Source organism: Daldinia vernicosa, assembly GCF_022497035.1.
Source record: "Daldinia vernicosa strain CBS 139.73 unplaced genomic scaffold F5Y00scaffold_27, whole genome shotgun sequence".
Lineage (NCBI taxonomy): Eukaryota > Fungi > Ascomycota > Sordariomycetes > Xylariales > Hypoxylaceae > Daldinia > Daldinia vernicosa.
This window is the reverse complement of record NW_025953943.1, coordinates 1-23,368: the sequence shown is the minus strand read 5'-3', so window position 1 is coordinate 23,368 and position 23,368 is coordinate 1. Positions and strand designations below refer to the sequence as shown.

Sequence of the window (23,368 nt, the reverse complement as noted above, 5' to 3'; positions counted from 1 at the left end):
CGCACTGCAAGACACGCACATACATGCCATAGGAAGTATAACTAGACTTATATATTATCTGTTAGGTCTCCCACCCTTCCGTCAGGGTTGGCTTTCAGGGCACAAGCATAATGCGTCCCTCGAACTATTATCCCTCGTACTATGACTCTTCTACAAATGTACACGCGAGTACAAAAACGCTTAAACCCAAAATTAAAAAAAACCAATACAGCATCCATCGTGAAATAAAATTCCGCAGCGTCGTCTCGATCGTCAACTCTAATTGCAATCTCTCCCTCACGCCGCCGTGTGCTATGATATTCTAACGATGTAAGCCTACTTAACCCGTATAGCTTTTCATCTTTGGCTAAGACCACCACCACCACCAGCCTAGCCAAGACACCCAAAAAGGCTCGAGGTCGTCTCCCGACACCTAGCTCGAGGAGGCATACGCCGATTTTACTTCCTTATCGTACTTAGCGAGAATACCTTTACGGTTGAGTTTCTGGGCTGCGGTTACGAGACCCTGTATGGGACGGTTAGCTTAGAAAACTAATTCATAAATGGTTCCGTGACTTACGTTATGCGGCGTCCATTCCTCGTCTGACAACGCAACTCCTTCAATGATCTCGATACCGGACAGGCCACCAGACCGTCCGGCATTTTGAAGCTCTCTCAGTACGATACCATTTAGTTTCTTATCGTGCACAAGCTCTTCCAGGCTACCCCCATGTATCCCGTTCTCGGCAGCTAGCTTCTTCAACGCTGGTTCTGCCGGCACGATGATCGCAATAGGCTTAGCCTTCGATTGATCCGCGTATACGCAGATATTGGCCACGACCTGCGTTGAGCGGTAAATAGACTCCAACTTTTCCAACGCAATATATTCACCGTTCAAGGTCTTTACTAAGTTCTTCTTGCGGTCGATAATCTTTAGGTGACCGTTGGCATCCCATTCACCAATGTCTCCTGTCTTGAACCAGCCGCCAGGGGCCATATTCTCCTTGGTCTCCTTCTCATTCTGGTAATACTCTTCCGCTACACTGGCGCCTCGGATCCAAATCTCGCCTTGAGGGTTTGGTTTATTCGTCGCGTAGTAACCCGCATCCGGGAAGTCAACTAGCTTGACTTCAATGCATGAGGGCATCGCGCCAATCGTCTCGGATGTCCACTCAAGGGGGTTCATAAGGGAACCCATAGCATTTGTTTCCGTAAGGCCGTAACCGATGATCATCGGTGCGATGGCCATAGAGATGAATCGTTGAGTGTCCTTTGCGATAGGACCACCGCCGTTGAGGCAGAGCTTTAGTCGGCCGCCGGTCGCCTCCTTGATCTTCTTGAAGACGATAGAGTCAAGCAGGCCAGTTCCGGGCAGGCCGGTGGCCAACAGTCTAGCCTTTAACGCCAATGCGCCCCAGAACATATTCTGGACGACCGGACCACCTTCGTGGACTTTGGACGTTATTCCCTTCTTGACCGACTCCCATACTGCCGGCACACCCACTAGGACGGAGGGTTTGAACTCGCGAATATCGCCAAAACAGTTACGAACTGAGGCATCTGATAATGTCTTTGGGTTTCCGTAACCCATAGTGCATCCCCAGTATAAAGAGGCATTTTCGAAAACAAGCTCGAGAATATGGGCCAATGGAAGATAAGTTAACAGACCATCACCAGGACCAATGAAGGGCTGGACTACGACGCTGACGCCGGCAACTATTAATCGGGTTAGCTTGGTATAATCTCCTTCTAGAATGAGGATACTTACCAGCAGCAACGAGGTTCCTGTGCTTAAGTGGGACTCCCTTAGGGGTGCCCGTGGATCCCGAGGTGTACATGATACAGCAGAGATCTTCGGGAGTGGGAGGGACAGGGTCAAACGGCTCATCCCTACCAAGCTTTTCCAGTTCCTTAAAGCTCACGACCTTAATGTGGGGGTAGGCGCTCTTCAGGTTGTTCATGTGTTCCTGTCTAACTTGATGCTGGTTGTTCCAAATCACGTAACGGACTTCGGTGGCATCCTTGAGGACGTTGCCGAGCGTAGGTATTAGATGAGGGTCCAAAAAGATGGCCTTGGCACCTGTGGCAACCATGGAATGTTTCAGTCCTTCCTCGCCGAGCGTGTCGTAGGCGGTTACAATTGGCATGGATTGGGAGGAGGCGGCATGTGAGGTAGCCAGCCAATTGGCGCTCGTGGCAGCGAAGATATGAACTCTGTCCCCTTTATTCATACCAAGTTTCCTCAGGCCGGAGCCAAGATTTAAGACCAACTTCTCGAAGTCATTGTATGTGAGGTATTCGTAAGGACCGAGTTCGAAAAATGTCCAAGCCTTGTCCACCTCTTGCTCCTGGCCATCCACTATCTTCTTGACCTTTCTGCTTTCCTGGTGGGTGCGCACGAGGCGTCGAGAGCCCATAGCTTTTGCATTGCCGAACTTGGCAACGCTCACTCGTAGGAGCTCATAGGCGGTGGTAATGTCATCGGAAGGCTTGGTGATGAGTCCATCCTTTGTCAAGGGATGTCTACGGGGTTTCGTCTCGCCCGCAACAGCTTCGGCTCCAGGCGATTCGATAGAATAGGGCGGTTTTGCAGTGGCTTTGGGTTGAAGGACCACATGCCTTAGCTTTGCTTCTCGCCACTCGTCCGTGCTCGGCATAGTTTCGAGTTGGATAATGTAAACGAAGGGCCACGAATTGTTTGGATTGGTGTAGGGCACAGAAGGCTGGGGATAATGAACTGTCTAATAAATTATGAGAAATAAGTTATGAGAATTGGGTCAGGCCGGCTAGAAAGGTAATAATCTCTCTTATTCATTCATTCATTAATCTATCCAAGCGACGTTAGTTACCTAAAGGGTTACCTAAAGGCTTATTGAGTTGTTATGAAGAAGAGATGAAGAAGTCTTGAACGTTTTGGTTCTTGTAAGTCGAAGGTGTAGGCGGGTTTTTTCTGGGGCTTCCCCAATGGATCCAAGATGCTAAGCTGCTTTCCTGGGCTGCTAAGCTCTTACCTTCCAGGCTTGCCCCATGACGACACTAGTGTCACTCCGTTCCAATAGAACGCATACCCCTTGCCAATTTGAGGTGCCGAGACTTAATCCCCTAGAGTTTAGCGTCTTGTGGTTATACCCATAGCTGCGGCACTAGTTGCTCTGTAGGGTCTAGTATTGTACCTACACTAACTACATTCTTACATGCCTAAACATTAGGTACAATACATAATTTGTATGTACATGTGTGTGTATCTAAACCTCCAATAAGACTGAAATTTTACTTGGTACATAGTTGTCTCTGAGTCTCTCATTCCTATAATCCCCAACGATATTTGGACGCCAAGAGGACAAGCTTTTTATCGTTTCATCAATTTCTTTTGTTGAAACGGGGCGAGCGCACGAATCTATTCGAATGGACACACCTCCTGACAGCTTACCTCAAATAGCGTTGCAGTTGCAAAACTCTACCGCCAACATACATACCTCTTACATACATACCAGGTACAACAACAGGGACGAATGCTACACTTCGTACACCCCTAGGGGAATTCAGCCAAGACATTACAAATTCCACCTATTATACAGCCATATACCTCTATACCTCTATACCCAAGGTAATAAGCCGCAACTCTTCTTCTAGGAGGGTTTCGGGCGATCTATACCATCTCCCAACCGCCTTGTACACGTAATTCCTGTGAGCAACTCTCACACTACGGTATGAATTAAGATGTGGTGTTTCTGACATGTGGCTGTAGACTTGCGCGTCAAGAGGCGTTGTCGCTAAATCGATCAATCAATCAATAATGGCGTTCCCGTCCCTGCTTGATCAGCTCGGTCCAGAGATATCAGACCCAGAAGAAGGCAAGATTGAGACCGAGTCTCCGTCCCTCTTACATACCGACCTCCCGTTCCATCTCCACTAACACTCAACCCTCATCAGAAACCTTCTTACTATACTCCCAGGATATCCCGTCCCAGAACTTAGGCTTCGTGGATCCTCAAGCGACCACGTTGGACCTCAGCGTTGCTGGCAAGGACTACGTAATTCATCAGTCACCAACCATCTTAAATAGGCCAGGAAGTACCACAGGCGCTGTCGTGTGGAAGATCACTCCGCTTATAGCCGATTGGCTAGCCGCTTCCGACAATCCCCTCTGGACCTCTGGCGTTTTATCATCCTGTTCCGACGTGCTGGAATTGGGCTGTGGAATCTCTGGCCTAGTGGGATTGGTTCTTGCGCCATTGGTCGCAAAGTATACACTTACAGACCAGTCCTACGTCGCGAGACTAGTAGAGAAGAACATTGACGAAAACAGTCCCCTGAAGAACTCAAAGCAGACTAAGACTACTTCTCAGACCACTTCTCAGAAGCGGAAAGGCAAGCCGTCGGCTGTCTATCCTAATAAGGCTGAACTACGATTTGTCCCGCTGGACTGGGAGTTGGACGAGGTGACACGGTCCCTTACAGGAAGCGATAAGGTCAAGAGCTTTGACCTCGTCATTGCTTGCGATTGCATCTATAACGATGCGCTAATCCAACCACTGGTACAAACCTGTGCTGACGTATGTAGATTGCGAGCATCGGACGAGAATGGTGCCGACAAGCCCGCCGTCTGTCTGGTCGCACAGCAACTTAGAGATCCGGAGATATTCGAGTCGTGGATAAAGGAGTTCAGCAGGTATTTCCGGACGTGGCGCATCCCAGATAGCGCTTTAACTGAGGGGTTACGGTCGAACCCTGGATTTGTAGTCCACCTGGGTATCTTGCGAGATGCGGCAGAGACACGCAATTGATCCATACTCCGCAGCGTAATCCTCAGACCATAATTAATATGCCTTCATGCGCGAACCCGTATGAGTTATTATGAGTAGGTAACTTATAAACCCCGGAGAATTTAGGTAAATTTAATCCGTAAAGGAGTAATCAAATAGCTACAAGTAATAAGCTAGGGTATATTATAACGAATTGCGAATTTCGGCGTGATAGACCTACCTTGGTATGTCTATATACAACGTAGGTAATCAAGCGAACAAATCCCACAGGACTTCGCAACAGCATCGTTCAATAAATATCATATCATATCCATAAGGCTCCCACTGTCCCAGGACCCCCTACGCAGATTACAAACCTACCCTCCACTGCTACCCCCCCTCCCCGGTCCGGCAGTCTATATATTTCACTTTATCCCAGACGCCGGGCCTTACCACTAGCACTTCTCCCCGGCTCCCCGCCCTAACCAACCTATCCTTACCTAATTACCTATACGAGTCTGTCGTATCGCATCATCTAAACCACCCTATACATATAACTAGCATTAATACCAATACTAATACCCGAGCGGCGATTCTTACGGGATCGGCCCGCCTTGGTATCTATCTAAGCCGGCAGAGCTGTCCGGGGTCTATATACCTAGGTACATATATATATAAAAGAATATTTACTCGCAGATATGGCCTGCTTAGGTAACTACCCGTTTTCCTACCTAGATTTTATACGTGATTAATAATTGCTCATTTCCTATATGTATTCTCACAGCACCGACGTGCAATTACCGAGAAGAAGGAAACAACATAAATACCGTAACAAGTCAGTCATCTAGTCATCTGACTCGCCGATAATAAATTTCGGTAGATAAGGCAGGTTAGGTAGGTAGGTAGGTATTCATCTTTTCGACATTCACGAGCACGGCCGACGAAGCCGGGCGCTACTAGGTACAAACAATGGCAACATGCTATCCCTTACGACTTACTACTTTGGATATCTGAAAAAAAAACAAGACAAAAAATACATAGCAACCATTAGAGTGACACAACCCCGGCCCAACCAACCAACCTCGAATATGAATCACCTCGTACACAACAGGATATGCTGCCGGCATATCTACCTACCCAAGTAACCACTCACCCTAAACGCCTAGTTATGAAAAACGTCATGTCTGCCCCCACCCCCTTTTCTTTTCCTCTTCGCTATCATGCAACCCCGAAATCCCCCATGGCGTGCTTGGACCAACCCACCTGCCTACCTACCTGATAACCACTTCTCCTATCGACTCTTTTTTCGCTGCTTGGGACCTTAAAACTCCGCCATCTGCTGTAGGTACTGGAAAGACGAGTCTGGTAGGCCGTGGATTAGGGCCGAATCTCCAAAGGGCATGTCGGCCATGGAGAGTTGGGAGTCGCCGCTCGAGAAGTAACCGAGGTCCCCTATCGTGCCGATACGGCGCGGTTCTTCCTTTTTAAAATTGTCCCAGAAAAGTCGATCGTGGGCTTCGTTGGCGAGGGCCGTGTTGTCTAGTAGTTCTTCCGGCGTTGGATAGACCTGGGGCGGCGGTGGCTGTTCCTGTTGCTGCTGCTGGGGCGGGCATCGCCAAGCCTCGGCGTACATCTCAGGGTGAGGTGTTGGATAGCCTGCTTCGGTGGTGAATGTACGCGCGACATCTGGCGCTAACACCGCCGGAGTGCGATTGATTGCCGTAAAAGATGCAGGCGGAGCTGGTTTTTGTGCTTTGCTCTTGGTCGACGTATCCGGAGCTTCCGTCCCTCGTGATGGCATAGGACTGCGCGATGTTCGATGTGGACTCTCGATATGCTCGTCCTCGGGTCGGAGACACCCAAAGTCTTTCAGCTTCCCGGTCATAGGCTTATATTCTTCAAGCGCTCCGTCAGTGCCGCCTTCGCGAACCCGGGAGGATCTTTCCGTATTTCCATGGTTCTTTGCCGCAAATTTATAGTAATCCTGCTTGATGTTCTCGAAATAAGTGTCCATCTGCCGCAGAATCATCACATATGTAGATGCCATCTTAAGCCACATGGACATCTTATGGAGCGTTACGAATGCGAACGCCACCGACCCGCGCCTAAATACTTCGGGGTCGGACTCAGATTGTCGTGTATTTTCGAAATCATATTCCAACATGTGTTTTTCGGTGTCCATTTGGGGGAAATGTTCTGCATATAACCCTACAAAAGACGCGGTCCAGATGGCGAAGAGCACGATGGTGGATTGAGGCAACTTGTCCTTCCTTTGGCATATCTCAATTAAGTCAATGATCCCACGGGACGCCTTAAATACCTGTTCCGCACTAGATATCCAAAAGTCTTTAGGGGGTGGGCCGAATTTGTCTTCGTGAAAGATGGGATTATCGAGAGGCCCTTCTGGTTCTGTGCATCGAACCGGTACGAAGGGTATATATTCCCGGTGTAGCATGATTAAGCAGACACACCTAAGCATGTGCAACAGCACGTATACACTAGAAGCCTGGTGATTTTCATGCTTGAAGTAGTTGGACCGCGAAAACGTAAAAGTATCCGGAAGTTCCGCATCGAATTCTGCAAGCTTCTCGGAAAGCTGATAAAAAGTGCTGCCCTTGGTCCATGGTGGGTGCTCCTTTTCCTTTTCGTTGAGGCGTCCACCTGATGAGCTAAACTTGGAAATATCTCCCCATATATCCACCAACTGAATAAACCGAGCGAGTACACTATCGTCCATGCCATGCCGTCCTCTATCCTTGAGGAAGCCCGTGCGAGCCTCCATAGCTAAATCAAACTTATCCTCGGAGCATGGAAGTTGGATTTTTATATCCTCTGATTGTATGATAGACACTCGTTCCTTACCGCAAGAAAGCATGCGATCTAGAATGAAGCAGCTGAACATAGTCCGTCTCCTAACTTCTTTCTCTAATGCTTTCTGAGACGAAGACTTAGGCTGATCGTCTTCCGGGACAGGAGAATCGCTAAACCCAAGTCCTAAATACTGTGCCATCCTAATGGCAAGACCAACGTACATCCAAGCGCCTAGCCCTCCCGTCCTAGGCTGAGTTTGACTCCAGTCGTATAATCCTAACATGAGCAAGGCTGCCACCCTCTCGACGGAGGCGGTTTTCATCGCCGTTCGTAGCGGACCCAAAGCCATGGTAAGGACGTCGGCATAATATTCAGACGCTGCAGCGGGATCGAGCGGCGTCTGAACCGGTCTGGTCCTAGCGTTGCCGGGCTGGTTACTGCAAATATGGGCGAGATATTTGACGAGGTCTGGGTGAAAGCGTGCGGTAAGAGTAAGGACGCCTAGCAGCACCAAGTTGAAGTTGAGATCCGAGTTAGCGTCCGATTGTTGACTTTTGAACTTGCGCCCCAATTTCTCCTTCATCGTGGGTAAGTGTAGAAAGGGAAGTTCCGGGGCAAAGTGTAGCTTGTAGAGATCTAATACTTGCTCCCACAGGTCTTCAGTTAAGAATGGCGCTGAAAGTACCTCCTCTGCGTAAACACTTGCTTTTTGATTGTCACCTTTTGATATCTCGTCTATCTTTTTGAGCTTCTTCCTATCAGATCCTCCGTCCCGCTCTTGCCTAGCACCCGTAGGTGGCTCGGTTCTCTTTGGAGGTGCCGGTTCGGGCATTTTGAAGATGCACTTTTTCCCCGTCTTGATGCAGCTATCGCAAGGCTGTGTACCGCCAGTATTCTCACCTAGATCATTCAGATTAGTAGCTGGTCGTGAGGAGGTGGGAAGTGCCGAGTAAGGAAATATGTCAGCAACTTTCTCCTTGGCAATTTGACCTACATTTTATTTTACTCTTCCGGCAATGTGTGCAGGCAATGCTAGATCGCATCGGGGGACGCATCTTCGGGGGCTTCTTCCCCTCAATGCCGCCTGCTGCTACCATTGCTTTAGCCTTAGCCTCGTCATCCCCCAGCCCCCGAGCGGCGACGTTTCCAATAGTCTTTATCCGTGATGTATCGGTGGTAGAAAGCTGTTGACTGGGCGGCACTGGTGGTGTTTGGTGCTTAAGGGTAATATCTGCGGAAGCGGAAGGGAGCGCTTCGTCGAATTGCCTCTGCGGAGCGGCTTGAAACTGTCCTATATTCGAATTTTCACCGGCGCCTGACCGATCGGGAGAGGAGAGTATCGACTGGATGCGAATTGGAGTGGAAATGGTGACGGCTGGGTCCAAGATAGACCCGGAAGACTTGGATGGACTGTAAACGGCCTAGTAGGCCTTTTCGAGACAACTCGCGGAGCGAACGACGCCGCGGGGTCGGACACGATATTTCAAAAGACAAGTTCGAGTGGAGACGATTGTGCTCGTATTCCCAAGGTGATTGATATTTATTTGAGTAACGAGAAGACTATGTGTTGTGTTCCGGGACCCCTTTCTGGGTCGTCCTTTAATCGAATTGGATGGCCAGATGCGATTCCTGGTAATGTGCTACAGCATCGAGGAACTGCGACTGTCCGTAAATGGGGCGCGACTCGTAAACTACACCTTAACTGTAGAAGCGCGGTCGTAGCTGGGAGTTCTTTAACACTATCTAGTATAGAACTTGGTCGTCTTTCGGTATAGTCTTTCGGTATAAACACACTTAAAAAAGTGTAAACACCTGTACGGCAGCCGTATAGCTACCTATGGACAAGGGGGTAATCTAGTAGCTATAATATCGAGGATACACATTGACAACATGAGATGAAAAGGGGCCTATATGTGACCTGCAGTAGTACGAAGAATGGAAATATGAGGAATATCAGAATATCAGAATATGATGGACAGAAAATAAACCCCTAAGCGTGCAACGCTTTAAGAGTATTGGAAGTATTGATCTGATATTGGTAACGAAGATAGGTAGATGGGATGATTTTACAGTGTCTACGTCGGAGTGGGCACTGGAGAAAGGGAAATAGCTCGTCCTTGTCGGGTAAAGCAAGCCAGCCTAGGTAGCAAGCCTAGAAGGCTCCAAGGGTTAAAGTTCCCCGGACACGGACGGGTCGGGTAGAGACCAATCTACCCAAGCTAAGCAGTTGTTGGAGGGCGGACGAAGATCGGCTTTCCTTTGGATATCCAATGAACGAGCAGCTTGGACTTGATCGAAAGCGCTCATCTGGTGCACAGGCCGCGGTTGCGGGTCCCCGACAAGGCTCATATGCACGTTGCCCGGGGAGGGCTTCCTTATTCCTAGGGAAAAAGGAACGAACGCAGGTATCAGGGCCGATGATTTGATCAAGGTGGTTCCGATGCTACAAGATGAGAACTGAGGATGCACAGCATGAGGAGATATGCCATTTACCATAGCATATAATGCTGCAGACTATAATTTAAAGATGAAATAGTACTTGGTAGCAGGAGGGAAAAAGCAAATCCTGGAATCCTTGACCCTTCTCATCCACCTTGGTACTCGTTGGTAGGTACTCCAGGTACTCGTTCGAAGGAAGACTCGGTGTGGTAGGTCGTATTAACGTTTTCTGACACGTCCACGGGCCGATGTGCTCAGATGTTACCCATCCGTCACCTTATGTAGGTAGCCTGGTAGCCTGTCTCCTTACTCTTAATAATGACAAGGGGTGTTTATTATGTATGCGGATAAACTCCCCTACTAGGTAAACCAACGAGGCACTGTGAACTTTGCAGGCTGCATTCAACAAATGTACGTTAGGTTAGGCCGAATAATTGCAGTCCTAGATATTGGTGGAAATAGTTATGTATTTAGGAACATCCAACAATCATTTTTCATAAATCCTTAGTGATGTGTTGTTGGTGTGGAAGACCGGTCATCTTTTATGACTCGAAAATCGTCAATGGCGGTAGGCTGTAACGTTCCTCGGGACACATACTTGGATCCCGGTCCAACCACCAGCGCTTGCATCCGAGACTCGTGGGTGGTGGGGGGCTCTAGTTTCTGGCGGCAGAAGGTCATCGCTATCTATTATTAACCCTTAACCCAAAGAATTATAACTTGGAATATAACTTGGAAGAGTCTCGGATGAGAAATGTTGGAGCCAACTTTTTTCCTGAAGCTGACACTTTTTTGGGTTGCTCAAAAATCGAATATGACAAGTGAGTCAATGAGTCAATGACTCGTTCTAGGTATTCCTTCCAGTTGATATGTAGGGTCTTGAGCTGCCGACCAATGCAGAGATAGTGTAGTGTGTTTATTGCCCATGTTTCGGCAACTTTGACCGGTTTCATGGTCTCCGCTGCATATATGCACGTTTAGCGCACGGGATCGATTTGGTTGAAGATATTATGTAGAATCTTTTCCGGTTTCCTTGAGACAGATCTTTGAGGATCTATATCATGGTTATCTCGAATAAGACATTATATGTCCTATTAAATTGTCTCGCCTCCCTTGTCTACGCAGCGCATACATGGCTAAAGGGCTGCATTGTCGTCGTTGTCGTCGTCAGCAGCAGCAGCAGAGGCAAAAGCTCTACCGCCACTGACTTGTCATGAGGCTCTTGGTCATGCATTTTGTAATAGGTGGTCAACTAAGAGAAAAACTGTCAGGGATTCAACTGCACCGGTTACCAACAATCCACACTTTGAGTGAATGTAGGACAGTACTTTTTTTCTTTTTTTTCTTTCTTTTTTGTTGGAGAAGTGTCACTAACGCCCCATTAACGCTCTGCAGAGGTTAGGACTGGGAGACTGGGAGAAGGAACGGAGTAACTACATACATAGAACTGGCAGGACCTTTAGGTGCTGGTAGGTAGCCCTTACTATGTACAAGTACATAGTAAGCCCTTAGGTGAGATACGCCCTCTTTCCTCTCTGCCCCTCAGCCCCCACCAACATACCTGTAAGATGTACTATATTTTAGGACTCACCATATTGTACACTAAAAGTTGCCCCTCGGAAGGGATAGAAACACCTCCAGAGAAGAGAAAGAGATACCTGGGTACATGTAAAAATACGTATGTAGCGCCTACCATAGAGGGTATTAGCAGGGAATCACAGTGGCGATCACATTGAAACCACCCAATGACGTCGCTGTGAGGCCTCTCCTACACACTACGTTCCAGCCTTGCAACCACACGGCGCTTGTCTTTAAGCGCTTGAAGCTCCTTTCATTCACCTTGGCTACCTAACTTTAGCGATTTAGCGATTGTGCACGAAATATACCAGAGCCAACGGCATTTCGATCTTGTTTATTCTTATTCTTTATTCCTGTTGGCTGCGCCAGATAATTCCATAATTCCACATCCCCATGCCTTCATACCCCCATCCCAATCCTCCCATCTAATAGCCGCCAAATTTACTGCATCTAGATCTTGTTACTATTAGAAATTAGAATACACAACAGTCCCTCGTGTAGTAAGCCATTCGCTACCGAGCGACAATTTCTCAGGAATCAATCCCAGGTTGCTATATTGTTGTGCAGCGTGCTTCGAGAAAAGATGGCATCCGGACACAATGTTAGTTGATGCACTCCATGATGCTGTCATTATGCATACCGTAGCACCGCAGTTAGGTACTGACATCGCGCCCCCAACAGGATCCCAGGCTACTATACGCTATTCAAGGCGTCTCAGCCTACCATCTCGCCTATGGGAAGGAAGAGTCCCTCACACCTGCTGGACCGCAGACATTGTCACTGTTAATGGTTCCGACATCATCTCCTTTCGCTGAACCTGTTTCGCCAGATGGCCAGGATGAACCGGCTGCTGAAGATTTCTACCTTCATCTTCATCTACCACCCGAATTAGACCTTCCGTTACCCGCGACTACTCAGATCTACCACCAACCGCCTAGAAGCTACCTCATCCCAAGATGGGATCTCGGTCCCGACAGCGGTGCCTTCACGCGCATCGAATTTCCTCCAGTCGGCAGTCGTAAAGGACTCCAAGAGGATATAGACACTTTCGAAACAATCCTGGCGCAATGTACTGCGTTTCTCGAAAGGGCGCCGCCGCCAAAGGCTGCAAGAAGAGAAAAGGAGAAAGAGAAGTCCTCATCGTCAACGCCGCCAACTTCTACTAGATCATCGCCAAAAACGTCCAAGTCTAAGGCTGAACCTTCCGAACAACTTCCAGCATATAATCCGGGTTCATACAAACCTGGTGAGGGCTACGTGAAGGGCAGCCAAAGTGCTCAGTCAGGCGGCCAGATCGTACTGGTCGATGAAGAAGATGGTAGTGTTATAGGAGAACTATCGGATGGGTTCCAGATCATCGAGTCTGGCGTGAAACCAGGTTCTAAAGGTATGGATGCATTGCTCTTCTCTGGAGTCTCGCTTAGCAGCAATTAACACGATAATAGATCCCGTCGAGATTACTCTTCCGGAAGAAGGAACGAACAAGCTTGCTGTAGTCCCTGCGTCGCCGGAAACCCTGGAAATGGAACTACATCCAGCTTACAAAAAGTCGTTCATCGTATCAAAAGCCGCATACGCATCTCGATTGATCATAACCACCTCAGATCTAGTTACCAATGCTATGCAGAGTGGCTCGGATAGCTTTGTTAAGAATACGAAACCCACCAGTAAGGCTGTGACATTTACGCCTGCAACACATGAACGAGTCCGCCGGATAGGTACGTTCTCGGGAGGCGTGGCCGAGCTTTCGTCCAAAACGGTTGGGCAAGTGACCAGATTGGCCCAAAATGTGGGAGCTACGGTCGCAGGGCGCGGTGTCAGAGAAGGAAAAAGGGGTTTCGGTCCGGATGGGCAACCACTTGAGTCATTCAAGCCCGGTCTGTTGAACAAGAGTCTAATGGCTTTTACGACCGTTGCGGATGGAATTGACCATGCAACACGCAATCTCTTAACTTCGGCATCGTCGTCTGCGACAAATATAGTGGCTCACAAATGGGGAGCCGAAGCTGGAGAGCTGTCCAAGCACCTAGGTGGGAGTGTCAAGAATGTCGGTCTGGTTTATATTGATGTTACGGGAGTCTCTCGAAAGGCTGTTATAAAAGCGGTAGGAAAGGGTATGGTGGTTGGGAAAGTAAAAGGAGGAGGCGAAATCATTGTAGGGGATGATACTAGTAGTGCAATGCCGGCAAAGAGGTCTAATAGCTCTAAGGCGTATTTGGTTTCAGATTCAACAAGCAGTAGTAGCGCATCAAACAGCAAGGCGCCGAAACGTTAGCAACGTATTATAGAAACTTGGGAGGTTTGTACAAGTTTACGACCATAAGAAAATATCTAATGAGATAAGAACAAAAAATAGCAAACATGAGTGTGTAATGTAATAGTGTACCTATTAGATCGTATCAATTGGATGTGACGTAGAATTATTACAGGTACATGGTTATAAAGTCACGTGCACTGCTACGCTTGACGCGCTTAGATTTTTTGAAAGCAGTCGCGACGAAGAAGTCGAGAAAGGAGACAAGTGCTTTATACATAAACAAAGTGCGGCTCAATCCTAGATACGTCTATTAACATCCCCATTCACAAAGATCCATTTTACAGGGTTCATTCCATCATCATGGCTTTCATGCAAATATGAAGATGTCTGAAATTCCGAGTACATAGCTCTGGCTTTTCTATTTCTTTTTAATTAACTAATTACAAAGTGAAGAATGACTTTGCTCTTTATCGGCAACTACCTTCATCCCAATCACCATTTCATATCCACGATACATACACAGTAGTGTACCATCACCGTGTTTACCCATTCAGATGTGCCGCTACGAATGCCTCGGTTCCATTATTCTCTTGATTCAGGATATCGGTGATAAGATCCGGTCTAAGAAGCCTCCACATGTCTTACAAGGGTTAAGCTCCCACGGTGACGGTCGAATGAATTCGCAAGTCTCTACTATGTAAAGCGACTTTCTAACACCCTTAACAGCTCGTCAGCTCCACAATGCTCCATGAGATCCTGCTCTCCCTATCGGGGCACCCCTCGCCCCTTCTCAGGAATGATTATACCGAGCCCAGAGCACAATCCATCTTATCACCACCAGAGAGAGAACTATTGAAGACCGCCGGTCATCTAAGTGATCTTCATTGCAAACTCATTACTTATACTGCTCAGGTCAGCGCCTCTCACCCTTCTATCATATGCCGTGCAGTATCGACCGCTATCAATTCTCTCTATCTCGCCGCATTTCAGAGGAAAGTGCTACAAGTTGAAGAAAGCATCCTTCGAAAAGATGCCTCCCTCGTTGGTGCTTATAATATCGTCCCCCTAACCGCCGTTATTGGCGAGTTTTCGGGCTGGACTCGGAGGATGGAATGGCTATGGGATCTGGTCCAATTCATGCTCAAAGAGAACGAGGGTTTTCCTTGTCGAGCAGCGCAGCTTATTAACAAATTACGCGATGAGCTTCAGACCGGCTACGCTGATATTGGGGAGACTGCGCTTAGCCTCGTCAGAGTCGCCGAGACTGCTTGGCTAAAGCAAGTTTCCGCTTGGGTCCTCTACGGTACCATACCTATATTAGGGGATGCGGATTTCTTCATCCAAAAGAACGAACGTGACGAGCTGGTGAGAGATTTCATTCTCGCTAATCCCGAAGGTTATCGTTACTAATGGAACTAGGGATATTCGATTAACCAGCGGTTATTGCCATCCTTTGTTACAACATCTGCAGCCGCGTCCATGCTGTTTATCGGAACATCCTTGAATCGGGTGAAAACCAGGAGCAGTATAGAGCCAAGCAGTAATGGACTTGGCCACCTCTCGTCCCAACTTCAAACCATCGCAGATTTAACATCTCCCCTCAATAGCGCTGCGTTTTCTAGGGCCATTACCTCGATTCGGCTCACATTGTCTCGGACAATCTTACAAAAGCTATTACCCCTATCTAGGATACTTGAGATGTTAATTCTATTCCGTGATTTCTTTTTGCTTGGACGTGGCGAATTTGCTATGGCCCTTACACAGCAAGCCGATGAGGTAATTCGCAACCGCTGGCGGCGTGCTGACAACCTCGCTTACGAGAAGCGGGTTGGGCTTAGCAATGTGATGGTGAAAGAAGGCGAAGTCGCAGCAGTTCTCACGAAGACATGGACTGTGTTAGGTTCAATGCAGGGTCAGCATGCAGATGAAGATGAAGGTCTAGAGAAGGCACGAGAGGTACTGCGGCTGAATCTATCCAAGACCAAAGCTTCAACCCCTATGAAGAGCAAGGCTGGTCTGGACCATCAAGCACCTACTAGCATTGCAGACACTCCATTCCGAAATCTTCTTTTCTCTGTCCCGGTGGTCCTCACATCGCAGATCCCACCACCTCTGGACCTATTTTTGACTGCATCTGACGTTCAGACATACACTTCGATTAATTCTTACCTGCTATCAATCCGCCGCTCCCACCTGCATCTGACGGGTCTGTGGAAAATAACGGCCCTGCGTCGCCACCATCCAGCCCCCCCTAGACCTCCATATAGTACTACTAGAAGCGGTGCTTCGAGGACGCGCGTTCTCCGAGAGCGTTCGTCTATACGCTCGTCTATAATGCGGAGCGCGTGGAGTACAAGTAGTGCCGCTATCTTTTTCCTGGCTGAAACTGAAGCATACCTCCAGGTTGAAGTCGTAGAAGGCCTTTGGGACGACTTCCATGGCTGGATAATAGGCGAGAAAAGCCATGAACAACATGATAAACCAAATTCATCCAACAATAAGCGTACCAGCAACAGCAACGAATCCTATGGCCAAGATAGCCTCCGCAATACAAGCAATCCTTCAGAGACAGACCAGACACCACATAGCTCAAGCCCCCCTCATCACGACCCCCAAACCCTCGCCATAGCCCACCGACTATACCTCCGGACCCTCATCCGCCGCCTTCTCCTGACACAACCATCCTTCACAAACCCCTTATACGAACTTTTAGTGAACACCGACCACCTCGTCGCCCTTGTACACCGCCTCCACGGCGTCTGGGCGGCAGCCGACCTCGAAGCAGACGAAGGCGTCGTGGACGCATTCGCGGACCTGGTTGCCGAGGAAGCCGACGTGCGTATGCGTATCCGCGAAGTCGAGGCCGGCGTTAAGGATGGCGTGCGCGCTGTCGTCGCCGCCCTTAGAGCGCTGAGTACCGATTCCGCATTTATGGCTGAGCTCGAGGACGGGGGGTTAGACGGCGAGGAGGAGGGAAATGACGCTGGCAATGATGTGTTGTTCGATGAAGAGGGGATTGGGTATAGACCCAAGCGGACGGGCGGGATAGATAGACTGCTTATGAAGTTGGATTTCGGCGGGTGGTTCGATGCTGGTATACCAAGGGGGGAGGAAGCGGTCGGTGATGATGAGTTTTGAAGGGAAGAAGGCGGTCGATTATGTATAGGTTTTAAGCTGTTTCGTTAGTCCATGTGCCTAGGTAGGTAGTCAGGAAAACCGGTAGTTAGTTGGTATATTACCTTAATGATACTTTAAATAGACCCCTTCGTTGATCCATTCATTGTTAACTTGGAATACTTAGTTACCTAAGGAGCGTGTGGCGGCCAGAATAATATATAGAACATGCACGTCCGAAAATGAGCTGCGTATGTATCCTCCCGTTACGCTACGAGGAAGGTCATTCTTTCACAAGCCGAGTTCAATTGTTTCTCACGTCGACGATACGAACGAAAAGTGGTAGTTAGTTAGAATATATCAAAATGTGTATATTTGACAAATTCACAGCCATCGCAGGGCTATTTCTGATTGATTCCGCCCATAGCCGGGTTCCCTAATATGTAGGTACCTAAGGTATATATAACTAGTTCGTTGATACAAGTAAAAACAACAAATGAAAAACAACGCTAGCGATATGCGTGCTGTTCCTCGCAAGGACGATGATGATGGTAGTGGTAGTGGTAGTAGTAGGAGTAGTAGTTTTTTTTAGAAAGAAAAAGAAAAAGAAAAGGGAAAAAAAAAACCAATATTGTAACAGATTTGTAAAACACTCATGCGCCGCCGACCGATGCACCTATACCCCCAAATGCTCGTGGCCCGAGAAGAACAGACAAAGCAAAAAGGATATGATATGTACAGCGCCGATACCGTTTGTGTAAAGCAGTATATCTAAATGAGTATGCATGCGCGCGCCTTCGCCTTCGCCGTTGCCGCTGCCGCCCAATGCGATCGATGCATACCCTAGATCCGATATATATGTATATGTATAACATGCCGTAAGTGATGCTGGAGGATGATTGCTCCATCGACGTTCAGTCTAATAATGCTGGCCGGAACGGAAAAGAGATAAAGAATTTCCCAAAGATATGAAAATAAGACAGTAGATGAAGCAAAACTTTTGGTGGTAACATAAGGATGAGACGCTGCGCCGTCAATCGTCGTCATCGGTCGTTAGCTCGACAATTTATTTCGAACTTGAGGAGTGCCTTTTTATTTTCCCTTTTCAAAAAATAATAAGAAAATGTCGGATTAGAAGAAGCGAAGGTGGTATATGCCCTCGACGGGACGCCGCCCGTGTCCGAGGTGCTGTGGTCGTCAAGATGATGCGTCAACGGAGAGAATAAAAGAAACAAAACTGTGGCGGCCTGGCCCCGCATGCTCAAATATAGGTAGTTTAAACCCGTCTAAGTGATCGGGATCTTCTGTCGTCGGTCGGCTTTCAGTAAGCCGGGACGGCCTTGTGAAAGCGTAATGGACTCGGATGATGATCCGAATTCCTACGGGTAAACATTTGTTGTACAAGAAACTTAGGGCTGACATCTAGGGATCTAGATAAGAGCGGGAATACGGTGCGAGGGCTCTTCTTTGTTTGCCAACGCTCCACGATGCAGTCATCGACAAGCGCCATGATGCCAGTTGCAACGACGATGCTACACTATTGTTAGTACTTGTTTAAGGGGGAAAAGGAGGCTGATTTCATCAAGACTTACTCAGCAACATCGGTCATAGCCTCGATTAAACTGTCGTCACTAATCCACATGTGACAAGGCGGCACCCAGCCACCAGCAGCTTCATCAGCGGCAACCTGGATCGGTGATCGAGTTTCGGGGACGATATGCGCTACGGGCGAGTGATTGTGGCCATCTCGTAATAGATGATATGAGACGCAGCCCGTGAGCTTGTCCACTACTCTCTTCCACGAGTACGTGTGGCCCCACCATTCGAACTCGTACTTCGCATTCTTCTTCCCGCGCCTTACAACATCAACACGCGCATAATTAGAGAACTCGAGTTTGATCGTATTCGTGGGTGTTGGGCGGGCCTTCTGCTTCTTGTCGATAGGAATAGGACTGGCGACAGCTTCGGTACAGTCGTCATCGGTCGAGGCACCAGAGTGGCTCGTACCTGGTCTGCTCCTCGATGAGAAGACGGAGGCACCAGTAGGAATGCGCATGATTTGCGGTCGCTTGGTTAATGTCTTCACCGCCGTTGACATCGATCGCTGCAAATTAGGGCGGGCTGTACAGGGCGGCTCGACGTATTTTCGTTTCGAGTTGCATACTTCGCGGCCAGAATCTCGGCTATACCGTCTCAGAGAAAACTCTCGCTTGTTCAGGTCGTACATGCGCAGGTGAAACAGCTGGAGCGTCTTCTTTCGCCTGCCCGGAAGAGTGGTGTCCACCCTTAGGTTCATGTTCCCATCCGACGTAAAATCATCGTGGCGAATAGTTAATCGATTCAGGGACGGAAATGCATTGGCGAATTCCTCGGGGGTTGAAGCTCTAACATTGAACTCCTCGATATCGTGTCGGTAGGGGGGCAAGTCAGGTATGTCCGTAAATTCGGGGTACTCATCCGTATCCGAATCGTCCGAAAAGTTAGCACTTGAAGCTTGCGACGAGTATGTGTCAACCGACGACCGCGGGTATAAACTCGTAGCCGGCGAAAGATCCTCCTCGTAGTAGCATTCTGGCTGGAATTTACGAGCTTGGGAACTCGAGTCCTTAGTTGACGCGGGGCTGTCATAGAGAGACGTAGGGGCAGTACTCCTTGAGTCATATGAGTCGCTGCTTTGCCTGGTATCCCGAGTGCTAGCGGAATGACTAGAGAAGTCTGTATCTCGCCTTCGTGCCATGGTGAAAGGAGGATATGAAGTCATGTGTACGGTTGTACGGTTGAAGAGAGAATAGAGTATAGGGGTTAGTAGGAGAGTAGTCTGAGGAACGGGGGTAAAAGGTAAACAGAGGATCCTTTTATCTATATCTGCTCAGAGGATATGCGGCCTGGTGATCTCAGGGTCTTGGGATGCGCAGTCGGAAGTGGAACACTTGGGATTCAAGTAGTGGTAGTTCTCGGAAGCCCCACTGAGGCCTGATATGTGTATAGATGGTGATCTTTATAGACGCAAGGGTTTGTTTGAGAACTGCTCGACATGCGCCCGAACCGGGTAGTGGACGCGAGACCCGGTAGGATGAATAGCTGGTCAACGCGAGAAGCGAATGGGCCCTATGATGGAATAAGTAAGGCGAAATGGTAGTGTTTGGTAGTGTTTGGTCGTCAAAGTGGACTGAAAATGGAACGGGAGTTTATGCAAGAGTCTAACGCTGAATGAGATCCGTTATAAACGAGGGGAGACGAGTGGAACAACATGGCACAACGAGAGAGATATAAGGTCCCGGTGGAACGACGGGGAGGCTTGACTTTGACGATATTGGTTGGAGCTGAGCTGACGAAAGACAAACGCCCGCAGGCGGAGGGAAGGGTGGGAGTGACAAGAACAGGAGACAAATAGAGAGCGCTACTAACCCTGCTCAGCATCACTGATACCTACTTAGGTAATTGTCATGATGCTAGCTGCATACATATACTTGGTTACTTGACTACCTGACTACCTGACAGGAGTCTCGTAAGAGAGGGGATCGCCGTTGGTTGGATAGAGACGGTCGAGAGCCTACCATGCCCGCCTACTATAGTAGTACATAGGCCGAAGTACCAGAGTATCCAAGAATCTTCGAGTGGGGGTTGTTTTGGTTTGTTAAATTTTTTTTTTTCGTCCCTTTCCTAGGTCGAAAGGTTGAACGAAGGTCCCAAGACCTCAAGACCCCAAGGACCCTAAGGTCAAACTCAAAGCAGGACTTGAAGGTAACATTCGGTACAACGACAGTTACGCATATCCGGCATATACCTAGTATATTGGAGGAAGTAAAGCGCAGCGCTTCGCTTTCTTCGGCGTCGTACATAGGTAGTGATCGAGTCTTCCAATCCAGTATTCTGTTCCATCATACCGTCGTACAGCCTTTTTCTCAAGGTATAGCCCGGATATGTGGTGAGTGGCGAGCTTTCATCGCACCACCATCACACTACGCTTACAAGCTCTCGGGGCGTTAGAGAAGAAAAAAAAAAAAAGTGAAGCTATCGCATTAGCCTCAGCGCCTCTTCAGGTACAACGCCTATAATTGAGCTACAATACCGGTGAGATTGTCACGAGGTCAATAATTATCGCGAATTGGAAGTTATTGGTCTATAGGTGTCGCGGAGGAAAAGGAAAAAAAAAAAAAGAGCACAACTCAGCTTACGAATTACATGTTAGTTATACGGTGTATGCGACAGAGTGACACTGTTTTGGAGAGAAACTTAATCACGTATCATTACAGGTACTTCTATAACCCTAAAAGTAAGGAAAGGTAAGCGCTTGCCGGATAGTGTATACTTTCTAAATACCTTGTAAGAATGGTGGGGGTTCTAGTAGTTACACCGTTTTTACTAGTCGGGTAGGTACGGTATAGTATCGTGCAAAGGCATGTAATGTAGGTAGGTACCTAACCCGAGCGTCTGGGGGGTTCCTACCAGCTGGAACTTAGTACAATACCTAGCTCAATTCTCTCCGAAGATACCTTAAACTAGACGTAAAAAACATGAGAGAAATTTATTTATACTTGTACATCATAAAGTAAAGAATCGTCTTCCCAATTCTTAGCCAATTGGCCGTCAGTATACTTGGTAATTCGCGCATTGTAATTTACCTATTCTTCGCAAAATCTCGTTGCACATGTTCATCTCTCTGCTTCTCTCCCAGTACGCTCTTCGGAAACTAATTGAGTTCACCATGCTACCGTCGGTCAGCATCAGACCTCGTTGAAGATGGTCGGAATAAAAGCGATTCAAGAAACATGTCTGCGATATTCTCATCCACGAAATTCATTGGTCCCAATAACGACCATGGGTTCCGTAGTGATGCTTGACTAATGCGAATTTCGAAATCTCCCATCTGTAAAAGCCACGAAGTCCACGCAGCAAAGCATGTCTGACAACTCGTCACGTTAGCGGCTCGCAGCAAATTATGGGGATATATTAAAACGGAGAGTAGACACAACTGCACCGTACTCCGTTATGACGTTTCAGTGAAGGCCGTCTATCCTATAGCAATCGTCTTCCACTTCGGAATAGTTACGGTCCTGCACTGCCTACCCGTCTATCACTAACATACATTGTGCACCACCGTCGTCATTCCTTCCACCATCCGTTCCGGCAAGGGACAAATAGATGCGAGGCTCAGGTCGCTTGGATCTGGGGTGCCGCTTGTGCCCAACCAGAACGCCTCGTCTTATTATTTTTATTTTTATTTTTTATTTTTCCCTTTTCCCTTTTCCCTTTTGTACCAAGGCGATTATACTACCTAGGTATGCTACTAATCCCGTCTGGGGACCTGCGTTTCTTGATTGGAACACTCCTCTGCGTTGTCGACAGCGTTCGTTCAAAACTCAATATGTTTCTAATTTGAATTTTTCTGACTGCCACGCCTAGGTTCTAGATGCTGCGAGAGAAATAGAGGCACTACCCAGAGTGCCATCGCACCCCCATTACGCCAGGCCAATCTTCAACTTGATGTTTCGAATAGGCATGGTATTGGATTCAAACGTCTCTTTACTTGCATCTAAGAGTAATTATTGGTCCAAGACTTTACCACAAGACAGCTCAATAGATTGCCATCTTGGGTACGTATGCCATTACCTAGGCCGCGATGCTTTAGAGGGGGTCTGAAGTTGCCAATTTTTTAATGCCCCGTGGTTCGACAATTCAATCGAGATTTTTGCTTGTCTGTCAGTCTGTCTGTCAGTCTGTTCAAGCAAGGAAATATCTCTGCACTATCTCTGCACAAGTTGTACAACGCTGCACTAGCTAAGTGCCCAGTTCACATGGGCGTCAATCATACGAAACATCTGTCGCCATCAATCTGCGTCTTCCAGCGCGCTTGTATTTGTGCGACAGCTGGTGAGCTATCATCGGCTGCTCCACGAAAGCTCGAAGCACATTCTGGTCTAGCAATAGCTAGTGCAGCTGTTCCTGTACTTTCCCTGGCCCCTCTGCAGTTCTGCAGGTGGTCAAATACGGGTCTTGTTGTGTGTCAACCGCTTATTCGCTGGCATATTTGGACCCGACCTCAGCGTCAGATGCGAGACCATGCGCACAGGGAGGCTCACGCACGTGCTTCTAGCAACTTGGACCTTTCTCTACGCTAGATACGCTAAGATACTCGAGATATTAGTCGTGAGTATTATTGGGGCAGTCTTCATGATTGGTTATTGCGTGTCGTTCTTTTCCTCCACGCAAAGCGTTGCCGAGAAATGCAGAGTAAGAGATCCCCTCTAGTTAGGTCACTTTGCATATCCCCTAGGCACCTTGCCTTTCCGAGAATGGAAAACAGATTCCTCGGTTGCTCTTTTTTTTTTTTTTTTTTTTTTTTTTTTTTTTTTTTTTTTTTTAAATTTTTTTATTTTTTTTTTTTAATTTTTTTTTAATTTTTTTATAAAAATTTATTTTTTTTTTTTTTTTAAAAAACCCC

At 47.9% G+C, this 23,368-nt stretch overlaps 6 protein-coding genes across 6 annotated transcripts; 3 read left to right on the top strand and 3 right to left on the bottom strand.

Moving 5' to 3' along the window:
- Nucleotides 1-31: 31 nt before the first annotated feature.
- On the bottom strand, nt 32-2,935 carry F5Y00DRAFT_238626 (acetyl-CoA synthetase-like protein). The gene is made up of 3 exons (XM_048007987.1): nt 1,748-2,935; nt 560-1,695; nt 32-505 (listed from the first exon to the last, which is right to left on the bottom strand). The coding sequence occupies exons 1-3, from the start codon at nt 2,634-2,636 to the stop codon at nt 413-415; spliced, it is 2,118 nt and encodes a 705-aa protein (XP_047864175.1). The 5' UTR covers nt 2,637-2,935; the 3' UTR covers nt 32-412.
- A 341-nt stretch (nt 2,936-3,276) lies between these two features.
- Nucleotides 3,277-5,011, top strand: F5Y00DRAFT_238623 (uncharacterized protein). The gene is made up of 3 exons (XM_048007986.1): nt 3,277-3,666; nt 3,728-3,833; nt 3,913-5,011. The coding sequence occupies exons 2-3, from the start codon at nt 3,776-3,778 to the stop codon at nt 4,764-4,766; spliced, it is 912 nt and encodes a 303-aa protein (XP_047864174.1). The 5' UTR covers nt 3,277-3,666; nt 3,728-3,775; the 3' UTR covers nt 4,767-5,011.
- A 1,034-nt stretch (nt 5,012-6,045) lies between these two features.
- On the bottom strand, nt 6,046-8,590 carry F5Y00DRAFT_253441 (fungal-specific transcription factor domain-containing protein; the record flags this gene model as incomplete). Its single annotated transcript, XM_048010053.1, has 2 exons — nt 6,046-8,435; nt 8,530-8,590. The coding sequence occupies 2 exons, from the start codon at nt 8,588-8,590 to the stop codon at nt 6,046-6,048; spliced, it is 2,451 nt and encodes an 816-aa protein (XP_047864173.1).
- A 3,068-nt stretch (nt 8,591-11,658) lies between these two features.
- On the top strand, nt 11,659-14,007 carry F5Y00DRAFT_238620 (senescence-associated protein-domain-containing protein). Its single transcript, XM_048007985.1, has 3 exons — nt 11,659-12,153; nt 12,234-12,939; nt 12,998-14,007. Exons 1-3 carry the CDS (start codon nt 12,136-12,138, stop codon nt 13,825-13,827), a joined length of 1,554 nt encoding a protein of 517 aa, XP_047864172.1. The 5' UTR covers nt 11,659-12,135; the 3' UTR covers nt 13,828-14,007.
- Nucleotides 14,008-14,550: 543 nt separating this feature from the next.
- F5Y00DRAFT_253440 (Spc98 family-domain-containing protein) lies at nt 14,551-16,947 on the top strand (the record flags this gene model as incomplete). Its single annotated transcript, XM_048010052.1, has 2 exons — nt 14,551-15,174; nt 15,229-16,947. 2 exons carry the CDS (start codon nt 14,551-14,553, stop codon nt 16,945-16,947), a joined length of 2,343 nt encoding a protein of 780 aa, XP_047864171.1.
- A 1,297-nt stretch (nt 16,948-18,244) lies between these two features.
- F5Y00DRAFT_253439 (uncharacterized protein) lies at nt 18,245-19,660 on the bottom strand (the record flags this gene model as incomplete). The annotated part of the gene is made up of 2 exons (XM_048010051.1): nt 18,245-18,455; nt 18,516-19,660. The coding sequence occupies 2 exons, from the start codon at nt 19,658-19,660 to the stop codon at nt 18,245-18,247; spliced, it is 1,356 nt and encodes a 451-aa protein (XP_047864170.1).
- Nucleotides 19,661-23,368: the final 3,708 nt, after the last annotated feature.